The 15436-nt window shown below is 41.0% G+C and overlaps 1 protein-coding gene across 1 annotated transcript in view; it reads left to right on the top strand.

Annotated features, from left to right (window-relative positions):
• The window catches only part of trpc7b (transient receptor potential cation channel, subfamily C, member 7b), a 49355-nt gene that overhangs the window by 11950 nt on the left and 21969 nt on the right, over positions 1 to 15436 (top strand). The window contains exons 3-6 of the mRNA XM_080464907.1: positions 2205 to 2387; positions 8022 to 8186; positions 12432 to 12648; positions 14308 to 14541. Coding sequence (XP_080321033.1) covers positions 2205 to 2387; positions 8022 to 8186; positions 12432 to 12648; positions 14308 to 14541 — 799 coding nt within the window. The remainder of the gene's footprint in view (positions 1 to 2204; positions 2388 to 8021; positions 8187 to 12431; positions 12649 to 14307; positions 14542 to 15436) is intronic.

The raw sequence follows: 15436 nt of genomic DNA, 5'->3' as shown, positions 1-15436 counted from the left end.
TTTTGATTTGAAGAGAGTGATGGGTCTTCACGCCAGCCTTATGAAACGTGCCTCCCTGCTTCTGGACCGGAGGATAAAATGTATATTTTGCGGCTGGAAGGTGTACAAGAGTACGACCACCGTGATTTCACAAAACACTCATTTATATTCAAGGCAAACGGTGTCCAAGACATTCCCTAAGGAAACATGTTTTCTTAAAGGGTCACAAGCTGGAGGAATATAAATGATCTTCATGAACAGAAGGTGCACCATAATACCGAATAGCCTCACACCCCCACCAATTAATCAGGTAAATGTTTTTAAAGAAATTGAGGCCAGAACGGGTAATTTTACAACCATATTAGGGGATAACTATCTTACCGGAACGAGCCATGTAAAAAGGTTTTGCTTCAACACACTGTGATGGTTTGCTTGTACATAGCACAAACATGGTGTTGAATGTGTAATGAGAAACGTTCTTCAGGGGAACGGAGCCCCGGCATGCTGCCTGTCATTGAACAGAATGAGGCAGGAGGGTGAAGGAAAGTTGAAAGAAAGAAAAAGGCAAGGAGGTAACTGTGCAGATTGAATGAACTTAAAATATCCTTCAAGAAACCTAATCAGCTAATATTGTTTGTTAAAAGCTGCATTTACGGTATATCAGATTCTAATTGGTATCGAACTGCGACAAGCACATAAATCACAAGGCTTCATTTCGTATCTGGTGTGATCGAGAGGTTACTGCAAAGGTGAGCCACTTTGGAAAGGGGTTTGTGCTCTTCATCTGCACTCATTATTAGACCTTTGTATACATGCCAATTATAAACGTCATCTTCAGTTAAGGTCATTTCTCCTTCAAACTCCCATATTTTTACATTTTGTTAACACTGGTGAAAGAAAATACTTTATCATCACGTTCCTACATCTACAGCCTTGATTTGCTGATTTGAGGTACATACATTTATTTATATAGAGGTGCAACATTTATTAATGTTAAGTGTGGTGAACACCTCGGGGGTACCACAGGCCTTTGGGGGAGGTAAATCTATTTTCAGAGCATCAGTTCATGCAGTTCACTTGTCGAGACTGACCAGTATCATAGAGCACAGTTGGAGGCAAATTAAAATGATTCAAGAAAAGGGCTCAAACCCATAAGTATAACTGTGGGATTGAGCGTCCAACTAGCATGGGATAATTTGTCCCTTTTATTGCCTTTGTATCCCAACATTTGTCAACATTATCTTATAATGGGAAAAAACATTAGTTTAGCATTCAACCGAAAATCGCTACTTGTTGTGAGACGAAGCCAGACCTGGGTCAGACTCTACTCCTAGTCTTTTCGGTTTTCTGTGTGTTATTCAACATTTATTGTTTTATATTTATATATATATATATGTATATATGTTTTTTTTTTTGCTTTTTCAGCTGAAGATAAAATCCCAAAATATTGTGGATTTGGGAAAGGATTTTCAGGTATTTATTTTTAGCTTTTTTCCTCAGAAATTTCAAATGTGTACATAAATCAGAGGGATCAAAATGAACAAATTAAAAATTATGAATAATTCAAAGTGCCTCCCATATTTTCTTCTGCACAATTTTTGTATGACTTTAATTCCTGCTGCTCTGTGGACTGTGCTATGAGTTCTATATTTTGTCAAGTGAAGTTATAAATGGGAAAGGTCAACAAACCAATTCACACATTTAATTTCTTGGACATGAGCTGTTATCATCACAAATGTCTGAAGTGATGTTGACATTTCTCATGTCAAAGGGCTGGAGAAATGGTTTCAAGCAAGGCTCAACATTTTTATTTTTATTTTTAGAAATCACACAAAAGACTGTGGAGGTGGGTGACTACACTTTACACAGGCAGACAGATGCCCGCATGAGTCGACAGCCAATCGCCAGCTTTTGTAAGATGAGATAGCACTCAGACAGAATACAAAGAGCGCTGGTTGTGAGTTTGATTGAGGCAAGGCCACCAAAGTGCATGATGTGAGAATATCTAAGGTGATATATAAAACAAAGGGCGGAAAAGGCAAAAACAAAGGGGCAGCTGGAGACTGTCACAATCTGATGACTCCTAGAATTGATGTTGTCCTCACTCATATAGCAGATGAATGAATGTCTAACGGTGACACCTGAAGGTGACTTCTCAGCTAAAATCTTCTTCCTCATTTTGTCTTTTCTTCCCATGTCAACTGTCCACTTCATCTCCTGTGCAGAATGATTACCGTAAGCTGTCCATGCAATGCAAGGACTTTGTGGTGGGCGTGTTGGACCTTTGCCGGAACACAGAGGAAGTTGAGGCCATACTGAATGGCGATGTGGATCAGTGCCCACCTACCGCCTACAACCGACCCTGCCTCAGCCGCGTCAAACTGGCCATCAAGTATGAAGTAAAGAAGGTAAGAAAACAAGAGCGGCTTGATTAGTCTGCTTGTCGAATATTTTTAAAAAAGTGATTGAGGGAAGCTATCACTTCATGCCAATGTCACTAAGGGCGCGTTCCCATTTCCCCGTTTGATCCAGACCAGATTTCCCTTCACAGAGTTTCTTGGAAAAACTGTTTCATTTGAACGCTCTTCCGAACTCTGAACCGGATCTAACAAGGGATCTTTGGTCCCCTTGAAAATGTGGATTTCAGTTTGCTTGGAAATGGTCTTTCCAGCGGGCGGGGTGAGAGGATGCATTCTGGGTAGTAAGCAAACAAAGCTAACCACGCGAATCAGAAGACGCAGAAACGGGAAGAAAAAGTTGGAAAATATCTTGCGGGCAGACGTGGAGTAGTGAGGATGAAGTCATTGATATCTGGTCTGAATACTATATCTCGTGGTTGCTTGTGGCTACTCATTAGCCATGAGCTAAATAGCCTAGCCACCATGGGCTACAGAGGCGGGACTTCTGCTTTCGATCGGAACCAATCAATGAGCCATGTTTCTTCTTTACTTCCTCTCTGGTCAGTGTTGGTTACAATTGACAGCGCCTCCAAACGAGCAGCTTCTGTAATTGCATGACATTTTCCTGGCAGTTTGATCCGGTTCCAAAAGTGTTGCTTGAACACAAACCGAATCAGATGAAGGTGTGAAAATTCTTGACTCCCCGCCCCCCCAAATGAACCAATTCCCGGACTATCTGAATGTGAACGGCCTTGAACATTCAAATATGGTATAGATTTTCAAGAAGCTTCTATTTTACTGCTTTACAATAAGAGTCTCCTCCTAAATAGAGACATATTCGATATAACTCACACAAATATATTTTTTCACCACATATCTTGGAGATCTGTCATTTTGTGGTGGTGATGCCATTTGTAGTAAAAACAACCCTGATCCAGTTCACCACTCTATATGCTGTCCATTATTCAATGTAATTGCATTTTTGTAGTATAGAAAATGATTAAAATCTATATTATTGCCAGAATACAGAGTTCAATTCACAAGATTTAAAACAGACAATGCAAAAAAACAGACTAAAAGCAATCATCACACAAAGACTTATGGTGTGTACACTTTTCAATTTTGGGTGTCCCAGACAAAAAAAAATTACAGTTCGGGCCATATCTTTGACAACTACTTCTACACTGAGCTCTTTTTTTCCCTGTCTATAAATGCTACATAAACAACAATACATTTCTTGGTTTTCTATGAAATCCACATTACACTGTGTAGTAGGTAATCAGCACAGGTGTAGGAGGGCAGAAATAGTCTGAATGGAGATGAGGAATATGACGAAAACAGTGCGACACAACAATAGTACAAGACAAAAACACAGACACATTACGAGCAGGGAACAGTGTGGGAATCACAATAGAAAAAAAAGCAAAACACAAGAGTAGACACTGAGGCTATGACAGCCCATAAAAGCTCACAAAAGAGAGAGGTGTGTGTGGTCAGCCTTTATGTACCTATTTATGTAAATCTTTTGATTGGTGAGTATGAAATACAATAGTTTATGTTCAGATTTAATTAGTCTAATCTAGTCTGCAGGCAATAAATTCTCTGTGAACTTTGAATATGTAGCGGTGTCACCATATTAGCAGTTGAAAGTGCTTTACACTATTAGACACACACACACACACACACACACACACACACACACACACACACACACACACACACACACACACACACACACACACAGACGTGCACAAACCCTCCATCGGGAAGAATTGTGGTTCATTGTATTGCCGAAAGGCCTTCCAGCACATAAACAAGTGGAGAATAGGTTTGAGCTGCCAAACCTGGTTTTGGTGACAACCTGCTTTTCTCCCTAAGCCACAGCCACCCCAATTTATTTTAGTTTTCTCCAGGATTGTAGTGAGTAGTAATGAAAAAAAGAGCAGCATGGTGCAAAATACCAAGAAAGGGAGCCTCCATAGGTATTCATCCAAGCAAGCTTCCCATGACAAACCACCTCATGGCTTTTGCTTTAGGCAGTCTTGGCCTGGAGGCTAGAGAAGCAGACTTGGGATCAGCAGGTCACAGGTTTAATTCCCACAGCAGACAGGTCACCAATGTGGGTCCCTAAGCAAGACCCTTGAACTCCCCATCAGCTCCCCAGAGCGCCTTAATGTGGCTTCTTAAGGCATCCTGGAAATAAGATGAGTGGATGTGGAAATCAACAACAGGTGCTGTCACATCCCTGGTGTTTTCCTTTATATTCAGCCGTGTTTTGTATTTTCATGAGTTTTTTTCCCCTGACATTTCCTTTTGTTTCAGGTCTAGTTCACCTCTTGGTTTATCTCAGTCTATTCTTAAGATTGCTCTATCCTCTGTGACCTTAGCCATCCTATGTAGAGAATGAGCAATATTGAAAACATCGCACATCATGGCTTAAAAATCTGATTTTCCATTATAAAGAGAGACAGGTTTGTGGAGGGACTACATATAGCCTGGGAGTATTTTCCGACAGTGTCGGAAATGTCACTTCACCACAGAGTCTACGAGCTGCTGCTACGAGCTGCAGCCCTTAACAACCATTAGAAATGCAGCAAAGAATGGCAAGACAGCCCTGTGCTGTCTCAAAACAATAGTTAGCAGATTCCCAAGGAGATAAATGTCGCGTCATGTCCCAATTCTCCTGCCATTTCCATACCAAACATTTTCACTGTGCGTCCATGTTACGAGAACAGTAGCTCGATTCTGTGTTTCACTGGTTGACTTTATAAAGTCATTGGTGGCAAACTATATGTAGATAAGATAGAAGATAATGTTGTTACTCTTGTGTACTGACGTAGACTGCAGAGGTTGTCACCTCCTATTCATTGCAGTGATGTTCCGTCAAAATCCATAACAGGTAAACTCACACGGTCCACAGGAGCCTTTGGTGGAGTTTCACATTGTCTGCCGTGTCTTCTTCATGTTGCTTAGCTTCACCTGCTTGTATCAGCTATGGCTCCCCTGGGTTTGTGTTATTCAATTGCAACCTGTCCTTATGTCAGTGTTAGTTAGTCTGTCTTTTGCCTGTTTATTGTCTCCAATTCATTGATCTGTTGATCTTTGTCCTATTTTGGTGATGTATTCGGGTTTTTTTTTCTTTTAACTCTTGGTTGTGTCAAATATCTTAATCAAATGTTACTTTCCATTGTTCCATCCATGTCTTTATCTATGGCAATTGCACTACATCAAAGGCGATACTGCAATGGTTTGAAGCGTTTTTGCTATAACCTTGATTAGGATCTTTTGATGCTTTAACCATAATGTCAAGACTAATTGATTCAGAGCAGTGGAGCTACTGTAGCTAACCTCCTCATTATGGATAAAAAGCATAGAGACCGTGTCCTGTAAGTGGATCAATAGTGTATTACATCACATCACTAGTGAAATAAATGAAAGCCAGGGCAAGGGCAGGGCAGGCAGCCCATCCCACTGTCTAACATCCCTAAATGTATTTTATTCACAATGTCATTTGATGCAATAGTGATGATTTATTTGTTAATTTGTATTCTAAAAAAAAGTGGACGTAGAAATAGAACCACCTTCTCATGCAAGACAACACTTTACTGTTACGTAAAGTTTTGTACATCAACTCAACCCCGACAAGAGCTGATTTAACATATAACACACTAATCAGTGTTGTTGAATCTTCATCACTAAACCAATGCATTATAGAAGGTCGCAGAGTGGTTGGAGACTGCAGCCCACCCCAGCCCCTGAGACACTCAAGGAACCTGTCTATTATATTGTTTGCAGTTCTAGGATTTTTTTCTTTTTCTGGTTAGATTGCCAGTATTAATATATGTTAAATCTTATAAACAGCAACATTGAAACTTACTGTATACTTTTAAATATCTTTATTACATAGCTTGCTCAACCCTGAATAGCAGGGAGACAACTATTTAAAAAATTCTTTGGTGTGACTTGTGTGTAAGTTGGTGTCCATGAGCCTTTCTGTGCACCTATACATAGAGGGTTTTTGTATGATGCCGTGCATGTGGCCTCAAAGGGACCTAAGTAAACAACTCTTGGCCTCTCTGTAAGAGCTAATCCATGCTGAGCGGAGGTGCTTTTTCAAATGTCAGACCAAATCCCCTTTCTGTTTTGCTCTGACCGTACCCTCTCATCCACTGGGATCTCTGTTTGACCCTTATGTGCGCCAGCGTTTTGTCATCAGGTGTATTGCAAGTGCCTTTGTGCACGTACATTTGTGTGGTTGTGTGAGTGTGTCTGCATGTTGGGTACTTTTATTTTCGCCCTGTACAACAGAGTGTGCCCAAAACAACATAGCTGATTACAGGAGCGACAAGAAGAGGGGAGGATGGATTGCCATGGAAACCGGGTGGTGCATGACTGTGTGTTGTGCTGGACACGGGGAGGGTTCATGTCATGGGTCAGTGGTTTGATAGACCACTCACTGGACACCTGTGAGAATCTGTCTTGTATGCGTTGGGGGCATTTCCTTCTTCTATTTAGACCTGACTGAGAGCACCTATACACACTGTTTATGTGTGAATGTTTTCATTTGCAGAAGTAAGCGATGGATCTCAACTGGCAGCCTGGATAAATGCTAAATGTGATGGTAGAGGCTGGTGGGGGTGTGTGTGGGGGTAATTGATGGATGGAAACAAAGACACAGGCAAAAAAAGGACGGCAACTTTGAGCAGAAGGGAACATCTTGGTTCGATCAAGGACACAGACCAAGAATAATACACAACACAGTGTTAGATTGTTACACTAGTCGACCACCGACTGAGCATCGATTGTTCTGTTGTCCACATCCTCCCTCCAGCTGGAGGAAAAACATCCATCCTCATCAGACCATCTCAGGCTTCTATCTGTCACGTGTTTTCTTGGATTAAAGTCCGTAATTAATGTGAACACTCAGCCCTTCATATTTGCTGCTCGGTTTCTGTTTCATGTTGTATAATGAATTGATTTTCCAACCTGCTTGTTGGTGTGTTTTTCTTCTCTCTCGGCGGAGCAAAGTGGCAGCCATAAATACAACCATGTTGTGAATAATGGAGTTAGACTCTAATGAAAACAAAATAAATGTGGCTCTAAATACAGCCAGCACACTCAGCAGCTTGAGCTACCTTGAAATGTAGAGTATCATTATGAAGCCTTTTCATTGACGCAATATAGTCGTGAACCTTCGTGTCACACTGAAATATTTCCCACACTTATAGTACAAATTCTACCTGTAATATATTTCATGATAATGAACACGCGATAAGTGCTGTGGTTTTAAACCTGCTGTCGAGACTTACGGATTATTTTTCCGCAACCTGTTATGACCCTTCACAGGATGAAGCCAAAATGGATAATAGATAATGTGGTTGGTCAGGCCACATCCTGGAAATACATCCTGGCAGCTCAGTTTATACATTTTTTACATGTCTGTTCATGTTCATGCACTTTGGTTCAGCTGTAGCTTTTTTCTTTTCTTTTCTTTTCTTTTTTTTATGTTTTACAAATAACGTTGAGTTTAAAACGAAAGAAAATCCATGACAAAAACTTTTTAATCGATATAAACTGTTATAAATCAACATGTTCCTGGTTTATCACTCATTCATTTGAAGTTCTCCTCTTCTTTCCCTTCAGTTTGTTGCCCATCCCAACTGCCAGCAGCAGCTGCTCACGATCTGGTACGAAAACCTGCCCGGCCTGAGGCAGCAGTCTGTCGGTGTGAAGTGCTGGACAGTGCTGGGAGTCACCGTTGGCCTGCCCTTCCTGGCTATCGCCTACTGGATTATGCCGTGCAGCAAGGTAGAAACACACGGCATGCACCAGCACATTGTTAAACCAAACTAAACAACAAACTAAACCACACAACTAAGCACGCGGCACTTCAGGATAACTATTACGGGTGTTTTCATTTCTGCCATAACTTCTGAGAGAAATGTTCTCACTTATTATTATTGTTATAGCAGCAGCTGCTTACAATGCACTGGGTGGAACGTTGCTGTCACACCAGATATGAAATCTGTTTGCAGCACTATTTACACCAAACCTATACGGATTTGATGTTTGTTTCAGGACATTTCAGACTCAGCTTTACATTTAACTTGAATGGCACACCTATCTCTTAAATCCCATTTTAAAGTATTTCAATTTAAAAACAAATTGCATGCTTAAGGGATTCATTCAGTCCATCCATTTCCTGTTCTTTATCTGCTTTATTCCAATTCATGGGTTCTGTGTTCTGGATCCATTCTCAGCTGCCGATGAGTGAAATCAAACAGAGAGAGACACGACCGTACACTCTCATTCACACTTTACAGTCACCATGGGGAGTGCTTGCAGACGTCACCTAGGCTGGAACGAGGGATATCCTCCCTGTAACTGCTACAGTCACTTTAGTTGTGAAGCACTGTTTGTAGTTTGTAAACCTACCTCAGTTTGATTGTAGCTCATTTATAATAGCAAAGATTGTAATAATAAAGCAGGCATCGCAGCTGTATATGCGCTGCACACACGCAAAAACTAATTATATTGCTCCTCTTTGTCATCTTAAATGTTCCGCTCATAAGATGACGTTATGTATCCAAACTCGATGCTTTCCCACTAGCTGTTGGGACAATTTACTTAGTGCCAATATACACAGACAGAAAAATGCCTAACCTGTCTAAAAACATCAGAGATTTCCGGTTTAAAGAGCGCCGTGTAATCATCATTTGATTATCGGGCTTGAGGCACTTTTTCCTAATACTCCATCAAGCAAATTATAATTTGTAAAGTGACACAATACGACACACATGCAGCAGCTGAGCAAGCGGTTATGCAAATGTGCTCATCAACCGGAATAATCCTCAACCTCATCGTGGTGTGTGTGCGTGCGTGCGTGTTTAGGTGTGTGAATGTGCTAAACTGCTACCATTCGGAAAAACGCTGAGGACTTCTGAGTGGTTCACTTTATTTGTGAGTGATGAATTAGTCATTTTGTCGACAAAGTGGAAAAGAGCAGCTGATGTCAAGTGTGTGTGAGTAGATGTGGAGTGTTTTAGCGCAGCCTCTGCTGACCTATGGATTCCATCACGAGGCGATATCTGCATCTGATCTCGTTGTGCCGTCTACACCTGTCGATGTGAATATGTGTGGCAAGGGTGTACGTGTGCACACTCGTGTGTGTAGGATTACTTTTGATCATGAAGCAACCAACCGATGAGTCTGCATGTCACAGTCTGCAATTTTGGGACGCAGCTGAGAGAGCGCAAAAATAAGTTGCAGCGTTGAGAAATAACTGATTATTTTCGGCTGGAGGGCTCGGCGTCATCTGATGTTGTTGTTATCACTTTCTATTTCTTGTCGTGCACATCATTACAAAAAAGCTGTTTACATTCGAGATGTTTAAAGTGCACTGCTACGGAGGGTGGGATAGAAAAAGCAGTTTAATGAAACAAATAACAGAGGGGGGAAAAAGCATGTTTATTCATGCTTAACAACAATGTGTCATGGGGCTCGGCAGCGACAAAAAAAAACAACAAAAACAAATGTCCACTAAGGATTCAATAATGAAAAAGATAACAGAAAAAGCACACGAGAAAAATACAGAAATTAGACAGACAGTCCCGGTGCAGAGAGACGGCTTTGATGTGATTTGGTTGATTGTGTATAGTGTGTGCTCTTCTGCACCTGCAGCTAATCATGCTATTTTGTTCTGCTTATTGCCTCGATTGCTCATCCTCTGCAGCCCATGATATTCCCAGTTTCTGCAGCACCATAACACAAACCACAAACCACGTCGCATTTCACATCATCTGGAAGCGTTAAAGAGCACATTGATACGTTTCTTCTACAAACATGATAAATAAGTCCTTGATTACGAGCAGAAAAAAAACGTGGCTAAAATCCCTTTTATCAGAACCATATATTGGTTTTGATGGGATGGCAAATTTGATGTGCATTCAGATATACTTTGTTCATATCAATGAGATTAGGAAATAGTATAATAAAATCCTGTATGATAATCTAGTATGATGATGTTACATGTAGTTTAAACAAGATAAGAAGTTGGCTGTGAGACCTTCTGCATCAAACTTCTAGTTCGCCAGAACATTCACTCCGTCTCAGTATTTGATCAATAAATAATACATTTGTATTGCTCAATTAATATGTATGCTGGATTCATGAATACAGATGACCAAAATATTAGTAATATTGAGCGTTAAATATCTTGTCATGGGTGTCATATTTTCCTATAAAGCAGGATTCCAGCCTTGAGCAAGTGGGTTTTTACTTATGGCTATACCAGCTATCACAGTCAATTCATTGCTGATACGCTGACTTTTGCAAATACTATGAGTTGCTCCTTTATTAACAGATGTTTTTGTTTAATTACTTTCCAACAGTCTGCTAACCATTTAATTTGCTCGAATTTCATTGCACTGCGACTCTGACCACATTGTTTAGAGTTTTTGATGGTTGTGGTTCTATAAATGTATTCGGATAACATGAGGTCTCTCTATACTCTACTGCTGAAATAGTTACATTTCTCTGAATAGTTCTGCACTGGGCATAATCTTGCACATACTGTGACACTGGTGTGGCTTAAATACTCTATCAATAATATCGTGTTCCCCGATTTGACTAGATGGTCAGTTCAGTTGTAACTATAACTATACAAATATCAATGTTTAGCTCCCTATGAGAACCACAAGATGTTAAGGAATGAGAGGACCAAGCAACTTTATTCTGGCCATCTAAGAGTTTTATTTCACACCATACTTCTTTTTTTTTTTCAATCTGCATTAGCGAGCCAGCAGCAGCCAGCCTTTTGTCAGGGTGGAGAAAATCAACATTCTGCACCGTCCCACTCAGAAACCCACTGTGTTTTGCGACCATCACGCGTCAGAAAGTTTTATCCAAGAAAATCATCTCATTTGACCGACAACGTGAAACGGGTCATCCCTATCAGCACAGCAGCTGAGAGAAATAAAGAAGAAAAAAAAAATAGTGAGAGGAGGTGTTGTAGGGTTAAGAATCACCAGACAACCTCTTCCCACTCGGTTTTGGTACTGTGTGCGGCAATGGTGGAGCGACTGGATCTGATGTGTTATGGTGCATGCAGAGAGAAGAGATGTCCTGTGGGTAGTTAATATTGAACACAGCAGGTTCAGAGAGCGGCGGATGTTCGATCTCAAACGTCTCTATGGGGTTGGAGGTTTGTGTGTCGGCGTGAGCGTGTGAACATTTGTTGCTGGTGTGGAGACCTGAGTCTGTTTATGCAGTCACAGGTCCTTCTTATGGAGGCAAAAACGAATTCACAATCAATCCATTTTAGACTAGGAAATGGTTCAGCATTAGTTAAGTGGAAGGTGGAAGTTAAGCAAATTGATTTGAGTTTTGATTATGTCTGCAAGAATATAAGTAACTGCCATGTCATAGTCGAATAATGTTACATAACATGCCTGCGTGTCATTGTCTTGGCTCAGTTTAGTGCAGTTCTAAGCTCTCCTCTATGTGAAGGCATGTTGAACACTGTTTGTGCAGAAACATCTTGTATCACGTTCTCCCCATATGGTGCATTTCTCAAACTCTGCTGTTTGTTTGGCATCTAGTTACCCCGGCATTGTGTTGCCGTGAAAGCAATTGGCGGTTAAGCGCATCCATGACTGACAACAGCTGCTGTTTGCCTGCTATGATTGTTGTGTAGTGGTGCTTTTCAGCTTTTCATCACCGGGGACTGAAATCTCAGGAACCCCACTGAGAGAATGAGTTGTCCCGGTAAATAAAAACAGGTGTTTTCTTTGGCTGCAATTTCAACTGTTCAAAAACAAGTCATATGTTGTTTTTTCTATTACTCCCTGAGAATTAAACACATCTTGTTAGCTTTAACAATAGAGGCCGGATTGTTGAACTGGCTTTCTACTAAGTTTATCAAACACCGGTGTGAGATTTACCATTCCAATTAAGTTATGAGATTAATCTACTGATCATAGTCACGGTTCTTCATTCACTCGCTAATATTACCAAACCGCTTGTAAGACTTTCCTGAATCTTTTTCCCCAACAGCTTGGTCAAATCCTGCGAAGCCCCTTCATGAAGTTTGTGGCTCACGCGGTTTCCTTCACCATCTTTCTGGGTCTGCTGGTCGTCAATGCTTCTGATCGCTTCGAGGGCGTCAAGAACCTGCCCAACGAGACCATCACAGACCACCCGCGACAGGTGTTCAGGGTCAAAACCACCCAGTTCTCCTGGACAGAGATGTTGATTATGAAGTGGGTTTTAGGTGAGTAACGCGTATATAGATTTTCATTAGAGTGGATCAGTCACTGATAGCTCAAATTGTTCATCATGAGTGAATACATGAATGATTTAGAAAGTATTTGAGGCCAATTCAAAGTATCCTTTCAGGTTTATCTTAACAGCAACAGCCTGTTGCCCACCTTTTGATGTGAACCTTATTTAAAGTTTGATAGCACACTGTACCAACCGTAGCGATAAAAGCCAAGGTCCTAGCAACACAAGGATTTGTTCATTTCCATCTTCAAGAGATCAAAAAAAAGTTTCCTGGTTGGATTGATGACTGACTGGACTTCTCCAAGCCGTGGCCATGCCGAGTCTGAACTATAACCAAGAAGGAATTGGAAGTGAGAAGTGGTGTTGAAGATATGTTGAAGAAGTGAACAGATGGGGAGATTGTGAGAAAAGGGTTTGTTGTGAAAAGCAAAAGAAGGTGTGCCACATGTGAAAAAATAGGCATGAAAAAACGAGGTGATAGAAAGGCGTGACAGACAAAACAAACTCAATAGATAAATAACCCGTGGCACTAGCCTGCCAACCTCAGCTTTTTCCCGTCTGTCAGTGGTCTTCCCTGTCATGCACACACACACATGATAAAATTGGGTATGTGTTCTGTGTCTGTCGGCACGCACATGGTTCTGTTTTTATTTGCTGACATCTAATAGCTTCATTTTTTTCCCCATATTGGGTAATTTAGGCAGCAGGTGCTGCTTATCCTTCATAAACCTCCTTCGAACGTCTGTGTGTGTTTTCATGCGCACACGCGTGTGTGTGTGTGTGTGTGTGTGTGTGTGTGTGTGTGTGTGTGTGTGTGTGTGTGTGTGTGTGTGTGTGTGTGTGTGTGTGTGTGTGTGTGTGTGTGTGTGTGTGTGTGTGTGTGTGTGTGTGTGTGTGTGTGTGTGTGTGTGTGTGTGTGTGTGTGTGTGTGTGTGTGTGTGGACCTAGTAATTGGAATTCCTGCGCCATGCTTTGAAGGCCCAGTAATTGTTATAGAGATGATACAGATCAGGGCGCCTTTTTCACTAAGCAATTTTCTTCTTGTTTTCGCCCCAGATAGAGAAGTCAGAGTGGTTGCATAAGAGGAATTAATAAGTGTGTGCGTGTGCGTGCGCGTGCGCGTTTATACACTGACATTACAGGAGCTTGTTGTTCTTGTTGGTCAAAACAAATGTCCCCACTATTAAAATCATAGCATGTTTATGTAAAACACGCCTTTTAAAGTCAAACTGTGGTTGAGTTACGGTTTAGTTTAGAGTTGGTCATTGCAATGTCTGCAAGTGTCTGTGTGCGTGTGTCTACTTACAACCACATACAACCTTCCATGTATTTCTAGAACTTCAATTGATTTATATATATAAAATTGTGCTATATTTTTAAGGAACAAGCAGTTGTGGGATGAGTAGTAGAAAAATGTTAATGGAAAAATTGCTCTATCTTTTTTGTGAATGCCAAAGAGTTTTTCTTTGCTGTTGCTATTAACTCATTGGAGTTTATGGTAAACCCTTTATCACTGAGTAAAAGCTCTGAGTTTTTAGAGAAGAGCTGTCTCATCTTTTAGAGTCCAAATAAGTTTGTATTATTTATTCTCATTATTTGTTAATTCCACAACATAGTTTATTTCTTTGTGTATGTTCTCCACCTTCAGGTATGATTTGGTCAGAGTGCAAAGAGATCTGGACCGACGGGCCCAGGGAGTACATCATGCACCTCTGGAACGTTTTGGACTTTGGCATGTTGTCAATCTTTGTGGCATCCTTCACGGCGCGCTTCATGGCTTTCCTCAAGGCTTCCAAAGCCCAGCAGTACGTGGATATGCACGTACCAGATGAAGACATCAGCAACGCATCGCTGCCTGACGAAGTGGCTTACTTCACTTATGGTGAGCAGCAACTCCAAACTGAAAGACCGTTTTCACCACTGATTCACTGCACAATTCCGTTTTTGTGTAAAAGTGAATATTTCTGAGCCCCATCTTAGTTTCGCTTCATGCAACTTTTATTTTATTGTCAATTCTAGTATTTGACTCACTCTGTGTTTGAGGTTGTATTACTTGATGTCAACTATCTAATTCTTTCCACAACGCTGCTTCACATTTATTCTTTAGAAAAGGCCAACTTGACACCAAATAATAGAAAGTACAAACTCCTGAGTGCCTGTAAGTGTCTGCAGTAGTACATCTGTCATCGATAAGGACTGACAAATCAGAAGGTATCTGTGTGCAAATGTGATGAGTGCATAAAATTCTGAGATTGTGGGAGAACCAAGACAAGAGAATCTCGATGTATTTGTCATTTAGATGTAAATGTCATTTTTGCATACTTACCCTGAATAAGAATTTGTGCACGCAATCTCTTATTTGACAATCACAGCACTGCTCAGAAACAGTCTCAATGTTTGCAGCAGTACAACAACAAATACAAAGACATTCATGCAATCGCTCAGGCTTGCATGTGTGTTCAGAAATTACTCAGCATGGAGGTGAATAACGTATGCGGACAGATACAAAGACATGAGCAAAAAAATCAAACAATAGAATACAAGCTGCAGGCTTTATGGCCTTTTTAGTGGCCTCCTGGTGCAACCTTCATCAGTGCTGTCACCTGGTGGTCTGATGCCGTCATGACACAGCAGATCGACGGAAGCGTATCTCACAGACAGCAGCAGCAGTGGTCATCATCATGATCTGTTGTCCTTATGCCCTCTGATGTGTTGAAATGTAGATGGATTGTGTGTGTATCTCTGGATCTCAGTAGTCACAACAGCAAATATAGTCA

Source organism: Lipophrys pholis (genome assembly GCF_963383615.2).
Source record: "Lipophrys pholis genome assembly, chromosome: 6".
Taxonomy (NCBI): domain Eukaryota; kingdom Metazoa; phylum Chordata; class Actinopteri; order Blenniiformes; family Blenniidae; genus Lipophrys; species Lipophrys pholis.
The sequence above is the reverse complement of the archived record's forward strand: the minus strand, read 5'-3'. Positions and strand labels throughout refer to the sequence as shown.